Genomic DNA, 12,415 nt, shown 5'->3' on the forward strand with positions numbered 1-12,415 from the left:
AGACAAACATGGTTAGCTCACATGATGACATTTATGCTGCCTAAGCTATTGTCTTTTCCTGTACTATGCAAATATTAAACAAAATGAGAAATTATCGAGAGCTAAAATAAAAAATAAAAACCGATAATTCTTTTTTTCCGTTATAAAAAATAAAAATAAATTTATTATTAATTATAATTTATATTGGAAACATGTGTCTTTTTAATTAAATGAAGGGTTAAAATTTTTAATTGATGGAAAAAAAATCCTAAAAAAATTATGCCAGATTAATGATAAATAGAACAAAAAAAGTTAGAACAGTGAATCAAACCAATATTAGTACTAAGCGTTTGAGGACAAAAGCTAGGAAGCCATGATCAATAGACAATTGCCGTTTCAGTTTATATCAAAAATTCAAATTTAAGACATTCTAACCACTAATTTTTAACTTAATTGTCACTAAAACTCAGTTTTCCAATAAAAAAATTAGCAATCAAAATGTTAAAAAGCTCAAACTTTTTGCCGCTTAACTAAACCAAGTCACCAAAACGTTCCAACAATTGAAACCAAAGCAGCAGCTCCAAAAACAAAGAATCTCTTCCTTTCAACTGCAATCATCATCACTAACTAATGAAACTTTTCTGGACCAACTGCCACTCTTCCCTCCACTTTTCCGCTCAAGACAGACATCTGTAATCTGAATTCCTTTGGTCACAGCCTTACACATATCATACACGGTAAGCCCGGCAACTGCTACTGCAGTCAGCGCTTCCATCTCAACACCAGTTTTTGACGTCGTCGCCGCCTCTCCCACAATCTCGACGCTGAAATCCTCCTCATTCAAAACGAGACCGACATCAACATGGGTGAGAGCAATGTTGTGGCACAAAGGGATGAGGTTGCTGGTCTGCTTAGCTCCTTGGACTCCTGCAATCTTTGCCACATTCAATACATCACCTTTTGCAATCTGGTTTGCTGCCACTAGGCTAAATGCATGCTTCCCCAAGAGCACTCTGCAACTGGCGACGGCTCTTCGGCTAGTATCTTCCTTCGAGGAGACGTCAACCATTCGGGCTTTTCCGCCATTATCGACATGGGAGAAACCGTGCTTGTGTTCGTTCGATGAGGAAAAAGTTAGATATTCACGAAGTGTAGATTCATCAATGGCGCTGGTTGAAGGAAGCTCGCCGTGCGGGTCACCTCGTAAAGGAGGGTCTCCAAAAATGGACTCCATTTCCTGAGAAGTGGGGAACATTCAGATATGATGGGGTTTCCTAATTTTATTTGTTAAACTCAAGCAAAAGAGGAAGCAGAAATAAAATAATCATATTCATCGTGGGAATGGAGTGCTATAAACATTTTTTTGAATGTAAGAAGATTATATACAACATAAAGCAGGTGAAGCTAATTTGATTTTGTGGAATTTCGCCTATTCTTAATTTTTAAATAAAGAATTAACTTTGTGGAGCTCTACCATTAGCAAGAAAATTTTAAGGGAAATTAACTCATTATTAGAAGGAAACTAGATTCATTATCTTCCACAATACAATGCTATAAGTGCTTTGTAATTTGTGAGGAATAGAGGAACTCTTTGATCTATGATAACATTGATATCACTGTTGAGAAGTAGGATTATTTTATATCTCTACAGAAAAAAAAACATATTAAGACATTGATTCAAAATATTAAAATGCCATAGAAGGACCATCCATCTATAGTAAAAATTTATATATTCTGTCTCATTCTTCAACATCTATATTAAAATAGCTACTGTGGTCACTTCACAATCATTGAGCTACTGAAGAAACTCTTTAAGTTATACACTATTTCTCTCTCCTATCAGCCTAATAGCTATTGTGGTCACTTCACAATCATTGAGCTACTGAAGAAAAGGGTACTCTAACTTCCAGCATCGTCACAAAATAATAACAACTGGTTTTATCTCATCCCACGGCGTAAATAAAGGCAAGTGGAAGGAGCACTTAAGAATAGAACAATTGGAAGAGATCAGCTAGAACAACCAAATATGAAGAGGTCCATCAATAGAGAGTTAAATAGTTAGTCACAAAAGCTACATTCGAATAGATTAGATAAGGCACAAAAGATTGATCACTTCGGTTATGAAAGTTCATGTAAATGGCCGCTTTGTTTTAAAATTAAGTCCAAAATTTATGAGGTGATTTATAAGTTTCTTTAATTTGGCATAAATTATAATAATAGGAAAAAAAAATGATTTGATGTGTAAATATGTAATGTTACTTCTAGAACATCTAATTTTGGCAATTTTCAGGTATAGCAAAAATTTAGCAATCCCTGAAATTCAACAGAAGCACTTTTATAAAATTCTACACATCAAATTGATCAATTTGACATAAAACATTATGCATAAATTTTAAACAGAAGAGAAAATATAAGATTATGAAGTTATAAATTTAATTAACTTTAATTAATCCTAATTTAACCTCTATATTGTTCCCAACCGACTTTTTTCGCACTTAGCTTTGCATCCATCAATCTGATGGATCGAACGGCTGAGACTTAAGGAGTGTGGGTTAAATGCCACATTCCTCCGATTTCCTCTTCCCATCTATCAAATTCGTTTGGTTGAATGTTCTGGGGCCCGGGCACTCTAGCAGGTGCGAATTAGGTGAACCACATAGAGCCGCAAGCAACGATTCAAGATTTCGAGGAGTGATAGAAAGGTAAGAATCCCTCTTTTATGATATTTGTAACATTCATTTCCTTACACCTTATTTTGAACTTTGCCACAAACCGGTACACTTTTTCGTTCCACCTTACACCTTATTTCGAACTTTGCCACAAACCGGTACACTTTTTCGTTCCATGTCACTGTGGTGGGAGGCAATGTAGTGCCAGAAGCTGCAAATTTAATTTTTGGCTTTTGGATTGGGTCGTTAGTAGGAAATCAACGAAGAGAAGTGGAAGGAAAATATGAAGGAAGGAAGAAAGAAATAGAAAAGCATTTGGGAAGAGTTTATGCAACGAAGCACGTTTGAGGTAAGAATACGTAAATAAGTTATGTTTGGAGTTAAATCACGAAATGAGCCCAAATTTCATGAAATCCTAAGAGTTACAGGTTTTTTACGCTAGGTAGCGAGATCGATGCAAGTTTAGGGAAATTTGTCGTATAGCTGCTCCGTCAATTCAAGTGAAATAATCCCTATGCTAACTTGAGAAAATAACTTGTGTTTGACACTATTGCATTTAGAAGTTTCTGCATATTATGGATGACTACTTTTATAAATTGTACAAATGCAACTTAAGTGGTCACTTGTGATACATCTGGTTTTACTGTTATGAATCTGTCGAATAAGCTTATACAATTTTTACTTGTAGGTATTCATTTACTATGATTCATCCTTATGATATATGAAATTTCTGAGATTAATGTTTCTTAAAAAAATTATGATTTAAGAAATGTCACAAGTGATCTTATAGGTAGGCTATCACATAAATAAATGCAAGCATGGATGATAGGGAACGATAAGATTCTCAACCCATGGTAGGCTATCACATAAATAAATGCAAGTATGGATGATAGGGAACGATAAGATTCTCAACCCATGGCATTCAGACGGAGATGATACTCCAGGAACTTTTGGGATAATACAACGATGGAGCGCAGGGGGACTTTTGATACCGTGAGTAAAAATGAGGGCTATTGATAACTGCTATATTGGGGGGGGGGACTTTTATCAATATTTAACGTGGCATTTGGCCTAGATGACGACCTAATGATATGACATGACATTAACATAGTTAAGACCTATATAACTACAAGTGCCATTCATATGATTAGACTGATGATTCTTATGAATATACTTATGATTATACATGATGAATGGAATATATGTTTTATACAACAGTGATGATTCTCTGTATTACATGTCTTTTCTTTTACATATTTTATATAATTATAATATGGTGTTATTTACATTGTTGACATGTACATGTGTTAGATATTAACATGCATGTTGTTTGTTTTTTGTCTACAAAATCTTATTTTAGCTTGATTATTCCATTGAGCACGTTATTGCTCACTCTATGTTGTTGAATTTTAGAATATGATATAGAACATTAGGGCAAGCAGCCAAGTATGGCTTGTACAATTATTGCATTTCATAATTTTAAGAGCTTGTATAGGCTTTTGTGTACATGTTTTATTATGTTATATTTAACAGCTCTGTATAGATATATGTTTTGATGATATGATTTTTCACATTTCTGAGAATATGTGAATATAAATGAATTATGAAATAAAATGCATCAATATTTTTGCAATAATTTAGTTAAACTAATTCATCATTTACTGATTCTTGATTTTGCAAGTCAGAACAAGTGTCAATGAGAATTTAGTTTGACTGAATTATCCACTTCTATTACACTGCAGTTGACCATTAGTGAGGCAATTGAGGTGTGACAGAAAGTGACATCAGAGAGAGATTATTGATTGAAAAGAATAAGTGAAGCGTGTTAGATTTAGAAGTAAGAATGAGATTAAATATGAGTAAATTTATATAGAGCTATATGTTGATGAATCTAGAGTGGGTAACCCATATGACCAAATGTATCATGCATGCACGATACAATTATTACATAATAAATTACATTTATATAATAAATTGTGTCAAATCAGATGAATATAACTGAAAGAAAATTAAAAAGTACTGAGGATCTGTCTCTTACGCCAATTGCAAAACAAGAAGTAGAACTTGACTATGTCTTGAACATAAGTGGTAATCAAGCAAGATAAATGAGAAAACTAGAGCCACTGAGTTGCAGACCATTGTTCAGTTGATATTGTAAGTGGTTAGCAAAATGGATGTTATTGAAAGATCTTCTACTGGTACATGATCCAAATTTGAACTTGGGACAGAAGTTGATCTACATATAAGACCATTCAGACATTTAAGCCACTTGCATTCAAGGGTGTTACCTACCCTACAACTGCCAAATATTGGCCATCAAAGATCGTAAAGATTCTAGATTGTATGATTTGTTTAAAAAATAGGAGAGTGTTGCTAGCACTTTCATGTTAGAAGGCATGGCTGAGTGGTAGTGGCCAACACAACATAGAAAAAAATTTTAGCTAACACCACTTCTACAGATTCAGTGAGATAATTTTGTTTAAGTCTTTAAGGATTGGTTTACTCCACCTTCAGCCAAGTTAATATTGCGAGATAAATTGTTCAATTTAATTTAGGAGATCAGATCAATTATACAATATGTGATAAAATTTACTTCGTTCTATGTCAGTGCCTAGAAAAATAAGGTCACAAATTTCTGCACGACCTCAAAGATCAGTTGAGGTTGACTTTAGCACCGTTCAAAATCAGTGATTTCTAAGTCCTAGTTGAAAAATCTGAAAGAATTAAAAATAAACTGAACTTTTTCAGTCAATGGTGTAAATCTCAAGCAAGCAAGAGAAAATATTTTGCCAAAGACGAAAAATTTCAAAGCAAAAAAATTAAATCAGAAGGTAAGCAGAAACAACCTCAGCCAGAAAGGCTAGCTTATTAAAAATCTGAAAAAAGGGCATTTTGAGCAGTTTTTGTTGGGTCCATAAAAGTGTTACGAATATGGACAGCTAGGGCATATTCAGATGAACTGTTTGTAGGAAAAAAAGAGACAACAAATCACTTAAAATTCAGGGACAAGGACAGCTCAAGAAATTTTTGGAAAGCAGTCGGTCCATCAAAACTCAATTTTTCGGAAAATATTCAACTCAAGTCAAGGGTAAAACTTCATAGCAAAGAACCGAGCAACTATCCCTCAAAAAAATAAAGAATCTAAAGAAGTGGCTACAGGTATGCTTCTGATTCAAGATCAGTCTGATTTATTCAATTCAGGTGCATCATATACCTTAATTTCTGATGAGTTGCTGCAAGTTTATCTATTAATATTATATACTTTACTCATGCATAATGTGTTCTTATGCCTTCGGGAGAGGGATTCTATATAAATAGAAAATTTATAGTTCATGCTAATATTCATGATAAGTTGTAAGCAAAGTTAATTATAATAAAAATTCAGATTTTCGATGTTATATTGAGAATGGACTGATTACAAAAGAATTTTGCTACGATTAAATGTTGAAAAATGCGAGTCAAACTCAAATTTTCCTAGTGAAAAGCCATTCTATATCTAATATGATAAAAGTGCATAATTCTCTCTGATTAGTGCAATAAAATTTGGAAAGTAATAGCAAAGTGGTGAACTGGTGTTTTCAGCAAAACTAGAAGTGGTGAATAAAGACGTGCAACAATTAAAAAACATCTCATTTGTAAAATTTTATGATGTATTTCATGAATAATTATCAAGGCTACCATCGGAACGAGAAGTTGAGTTTGGCATTGATGTGCAGTTAGAGACGTCTGCAATTTTCAAGTTGTTTTACAGGATAGCTCCAAAAGAATTGCAAGAATTGAAACATTAGTTATAGGAACTGATAGATAAGAGTTTTATGAGATCAAACAATTCACCTTGGAGTGCTCCTGAATTATTTATCAAGAAAAAAAATGAATCTATACAATTATACATTGATTATAGAGAGCTGAACAAGGTGACAATCAAAAATAAATATTTATTACCAAGGATCGATGATCTATTTGATCGGTTAGAAGGCGCTATTGTATATTTTCAGATTTAGCTGAGATCAGAATATCATCAGATTGGCATATCTGAGATCGGGATAACAAAATCCTAGCTTATAATTATTTATTTGTCTTTGGTTGCAAATGTTATCCATGGTTAGCATCACACTCCAAAAACAAACATGATCATAAATCTATTTGTAGTATTTTTGTGGGATACGCCTCCTCACACAAAGGATAAAAATGTTATCCTTCCATATGCAAAATTATAATCTCTCGCAATGTTCACTTTGATGAAAATCACATACTTTACACATCTTTTGCACAATCTCATACAACACCAACTTCAATTCATGCACCCACATCCTAGTTCTAGTGACCTCAATCACTCAACATATACATAGCTCACCTCTATCAACATCCATACAAAAAGATCATTCACATCACATTTCATATCCTGCTGCCATCTCACTTGAAACCTCATCTCTTATCAACAATCTCGCATCTCACATCTCAAACACCAATTGATCAACCAATTCTCTTTACAATAACTCTCACAAACACGCTCCCTAATCATGCCAAAAAACTCAAATCCAATTTATCCAACACATATTTATCTTCTCAAAAAGGCTATTTACGGTCCCCAATATCCACCTATCTTAAGCGGCAATGATTCATTTGTAGCACAGTTGACCCATCTTTGCTGTTTTATCATACTCCAAATATTCATGTTTATCTATTTATTTATGTTAATGACATACTAGTCACTGAAAATGATGAACACTTTATTTTTACTTTGTTCAGCATTCTCAATTAGAGATTGCATATGAGAAACATGGGATAGATTTCTTACTTTCTTGGGCTTCAAGTTATGCCAACAGCTGCTGGGCTCACTCATAGTCAAGCCAAAAATGCAAAGGAAACTATTCAAAAAGCAGAAATAATAGATTTCAAGTCTATTGCCAATTCTCTTCTTACCAAACTGATTCCAAATGATTGTTTCAGCAGAACTATATTGGATCGTCTATTATATCGCCTGTTATTAATTCATTGCAATATCTTATATTTACTAGACCGGATATTTTATTTGTTGTGAGTAAAGTTTGCCAATTTATGCGTCAACCTATTCAACGTCATCCCCAACTGCTCAAAAGCATTCTCCAATAAATTTTAAAGGCACTTACAATTATGGACTGACAATAACCAAATGAGACTTCACAATTCATGCGTATGCGGACTCACACCGGGCAAGTGATTTCATTGATCATAAATCAGAACGGACTATTGCACTTGTTTGGGCAATAAATTTCTCTCCTGGCATGTCAAAAAACAATCAACAATGGCTCATTTCCATACTAAAACTGAGTATCGAGGCCTACCCTCTGCTACAATTGATAGTATCAGGATTTGTCAACTATTTCAAGCATTTCTTTTTGATTGGATAGTACACCCTTAAATTGTGATAATATATCTGCTATGTCTATTACAAATAATCACGTGTTTCATGCCCGCACAAAAAAATATTGAAATTGATCACAACTTCATTCGTGAATATATTTTGTCCAAGATTATTGTTGTCCATCACATTTCTTCTCAAGCTCAGCTAGCAAATATCTTTTCCAAGACTTTATTCACCCAACAATGTGAACTTTTGCGTCACAAGTCACTAGCTTGAAGAGAAGCAAAAATACAACTCATATAAATACATCCATACACCAAACATCAGAAATAACAACTACTCATGACACTAGTTCTGCAAAATAAAAAATGGCAGCTACCTTCTCTGCATTATCACCACATGATTCTAATAGACTCTCTAATCTCAGCCATTCATAATCACCAAAGGCTGCTACTCAAACTACTATGGGCATACTAGTCTTTCTACTTTAATCTCACTCCCTGTACTTCTATATATATATATATATATATATACCACAACAACCGGTATATATCTCACAACAATTCATTTTGTTATGAACAAATAGATTGACATACATAGAAATACTTGCAGCTCTCCACTTCTATCTTTCTTTGTTTTCATTTCTACTATTAGATGAACTCAACATCATATGTATGCAACAGTGAATTCACACTTAGAAAAAACAAACCTCTTCTGATGTGAGAAGTAAAGCAGGAAACTAAGTAACAAAAAGTCACAAAAAGGCAGAAATATATTTAACATTATTCAGTGGAAATACTCAAAAGGCAGCAACATGAAGCAGAAAATCCCCGCAGCAAAGGGGAGGAAATAATGAATTCTTTTTAAGGAAACCCAAGTCGGAAAAACCCAAAGCAGAAACTATTTACCTTATTCAAATCCGCAATGGCTAGATCATAGTTACTGCTTCTGCTACTCAAAAATCTTCTAAATAAATAGCTTGCCCTAATCTGTCCAAGAAAAAATCTTTCCATGCAAAACATCAAGATGACAGATTTATGGGCGGCAAAAAGAAGTTCTGCAAAAAACAAAATACCCGATAACGTCACTACCTCATCAAAGGTTGTTAATTCGAAAAAGGGGTAAATTTAGTGAGATCCAATTCACAATCAAGACCGAAGTTGATCAGATCATCATAAAACACAGGCAAAAGGAATAAGCCGCAATTTCTTAAGCAGCAGCCAATGGGTAAGATTGCATATATTTTAATTAAGGCCCTAAGTTTGCATATATTTTTCTACTCCCGATTCATTCATCGTGATTATAGGTAAGATTTGGACGTTACAAAGGGAATTGTGCCCTGCTCATATTACAGAGAAGATGAAAGCGAACAGAGCAACTAGCATGTACGCGAAACCTAAACTATAATCATCCAAAGAAGAAAGAAGAAAAAGAGATGAAGTATAATCGCTAACTTCACTGGTGCATAGAACACTGAGATTTTAAGATTGCAGGAGGCGTAGAAGAGTCGAACTAGAGAAGCGAGGCGAAATATCATGCACTCGGAGTTGCGACGCACGCAGTGGCAGCCTTGTGGGAATTGGGAATTCGAGAGGAATTGGAGGTCGCGTTTGGGACAAAAAGCTCAGAAGGCAAAAAATGGATTTTTTCAATCTGAGCTATAAACTATCAAAAACTATCAAAATATTACGATTTAAAATTAAAAAAAAAATAAAATAATTTTATAGAAAATACTTTTTATGTCATCATGCATTCGGAGTCTAATGGTGAGACACCACGTGTTAAGTGGGTTTCACCGTAATAAATTGATATTGACAAATGTTAAAAAATGATGGAGCTCACTTGACATATGACGGCCCACCATTAGATTCCGAATGCATTAGGAGTCATGATGCAATATTTTTCCCCCATACAAATCCTAAAACAATCATATCGAAATAATTTTATTTGAGGCATTTTTTGGGGAGCTGGTGAACTTGAGTTCGATTGGAGTAGATGTATACTGCAAAATTTCAGAGACAAGTGTCTCCAAAATTTGTTGTTTCAGATCACAAACTTTTAAAAAATTTTGATAAATGTTACCGCTGTTTCAGATAAGATCAAATTGAACCATAATGATAGTTCAACTAATTCCATAAGCATTTTACCTGAGAGTGATGACTAAATTTTTATACATATTAAATATTTGGGGTTTTAACATATAAATCACTCAAAATATTAAATATTTTACACTTAAAGTCTTTTTATATTGTAACATTTGGAGATCTTTACGATTTGTTCCATATTTTTAATATTAAGTGGCATGTAATTTAGTGCATTTTGCGCTCATTAGTTCTTACACATATAATAAATCATAGTACTAAAAGAAGTCTGCTTAATTTTCATAAATGCAAACAGTTTCAAATTGTTGCATCCATGTAACTTTCATTCGTTGATATAAATATGAATTTTGCATTCCTAATATTACTCTCTTAAATTATTTGTGCTTAATCACACATGTAATAAGTTGGGATTGGAACATATTCATATTATAGGTGAATGTTTTTATTATACACCTACATACATAAATAAGTTGTGAGCAAGATATATACTATAATGATGTGTTGTTACAATCTATTTGCCCCAATTCCTAGGTCATTAAGGACTTGTACTCTTTTTTCTATTAATTTTAATATTATAATATATTCATTGATTTGCATTAATTTGCTATATGATACTTGATGGTTGATAATATGAGGGTTCATTGTGTTGATGTCTAGTGTATTATGTCCTCACTCATAGATCAAACTTATTTAAAATATAAAAAAGCAAGCTCGGTTCTTTACATGGGACATAACATATGACTTATCAACCTTTAATTTTGTTAATGTTTATAGCATATTGTATTCTTGTGAGGTTACATATACTCTAAGATCTATTTTACTCTAAGATCTATTTTAGAAAAGATATTGTTGGCTCACTTCATAGACATGCCAATTTTTCATCTTGTTTATCTTAAAATATGTTTTTCTTTCTTTTCAATCCATTTTCGGTTTCAACATGATAAGGTGGTTAGATAGAGTTGCTAGCCCACGTAGGATGTACATCCAGTTTATGAGCTATTTTGGTCATATGAGACCGAGTTACAACATCTATTTTGGCATCTTATTTATCATTTAAAGGCAATGACCTTGCTTTGGCTTGATCCAACATGATCAAATTATAAATTATATCTATCCTTTTTTTTATATATATTTTCTCTAACATATTATGGAGATGTTCGAAGCTCTTGATATCAAGAATCAAGCTATATTTCCAACCACTCAACCATAAAATCAAGGTAGTATTGTCACCCTAGGTATGTATCATTACACATAGTATTATAGATACTATCTGGGTTTCTCCCTCAAATGCTAGTAGAGTGTGTATCTTGTCTATCAGCCTACTAATTAGTCTACTCCCTTGGTCTGCAAGTTCCCCTTGAATGAGATAAGCTATGGTTGCAAAAAAAAAAATCATGTCACAACTAATAATTTAAAAACACTAATGAACCAAAATAATGTAAATCGTGATCTTAAATGGGGTCATCACATCCATTGGAAGGTTAATCCCCTCATTATTATTATTTTTTTAGTTTGAGAAAACAATAATAAATGGAACTGGAAGGCCAATTATGACCATCTCTTTCCAAGCATTATAGAGTTGCAGTTCATATTTTGTGCCAATTTTCTAGGGCTTGAATTTAGTGTGCTTTGGTTTGACTCATGCATGGCTTAATGAGGTTTGGTTTAGGTTGAACTCAAAATGAATTAAATTTGATTATTAACTTACCTAAGATAATTTAAATTAATGTAAAATCCCTTTCATATAATTTAAATTAATGTAAAATCCATCAAAATTAATTTGAATATTGAAAACAACTTAAAAACTTAACTTGATGTAACTTAAGTCGATTTAAATTAATATTAAAAACTTTCTTATTCAAGTTAAATCATGAATTCACTTTACTATACATTTAAACCTAAAAGTGTGACTCAAATATACATTTATATACATATATACATACATATAAATTATATAACTGAATATACATGCATGCTTTTATGCACTTATGTATATAGATGTATTAGCGAGCCACAAAACTTAAACATGGTATAACTAAAGCTCTCTTTAATAAATCAACATCTAAATTAAAACTCTGCAAAATCATAAGTGTAAGCAAATAAAAAATTCAAATTTTAAGATTAAATAGAATCCATTTAGATTTAATTCTATGTGTGTGTGTGTGTGTGTGTGTGTGTGTGTGTGTGTGTGTGTGTGTGTGTGTGTGTGTGTGTGTGTGTGTGTGTGTGTGTGTGTGTGTGTGTGTGTGTGTGTGTGTGTGTGTGTGTGTGTGTGTGTATATATATATATATATATATATATATATATATATATATATATA

The 12,415-nt window shown here is 32.9% G+C and overlaps 1 protein-coding gene across 1 annotated transcript; it reads right to left on the reverse strand.

The window, feature by feature from the left end:
* Positions 1-401: 401 nt before the first annotated feature.
* On the reverse strand, positions 402-9,633 carry LOC110029987 (cyclic pyranopterin monophosphate synthase). The gene is made up of 3 exons (XM_020732508.1): positions 9,506-9,633; positions 8,901-9,049; positions 402-1,216 (listed from the first exon to the last, which is right to left on the reverse strand). The coding sequence occupies exons 2-3, from the start codon at positions 9,012-9,014 to the stop codon at positions 584-586; spliced, it is 747 nt and encodes a 248-aa protein (XP_020588167.1). The 5' UTR covers positions 9,015-9,049; positions 9,506-9,633; the 3' UTR covers positions 402-583.
* Positions 9,634-12,415: the final 2,782 nt, after the last annotated feature.

This window comes from Phalaenopsis equestris, unplaced genomic scaffold, assembly GCF_001263595.1.
Source record: "Phalaenopsis equestris unplaced genomic scaffold, ASM126359v1 Scaffold000618, whole genome shotgun sequence".
In the NCBI taxonomy this organism is placed as follows: domain Eukaryota; kingdom Viridiplantae; phylum Streptophyta; class Magnoliopsida; order Asparagales; family Orchidaceae; genus Phalaenopsis; species Phalaenopsis equestris.

Coding starts and splice junctions, on each gene's coding strand:
- LOC110029987 (XM_020732508.1), bottom strand. CDS start 9,014: ATGTTTTGCATGGAAAGATTTTTTCTTGGACAGATTAGGGCAAGCTAT. Junction 1,217..8,900: donor CCATTGCGGATTTGAATAAG/GTAAATAGTTTC, acceptor CCCACTTCTCAG/GAAATGGAGTCCATTTTTGG.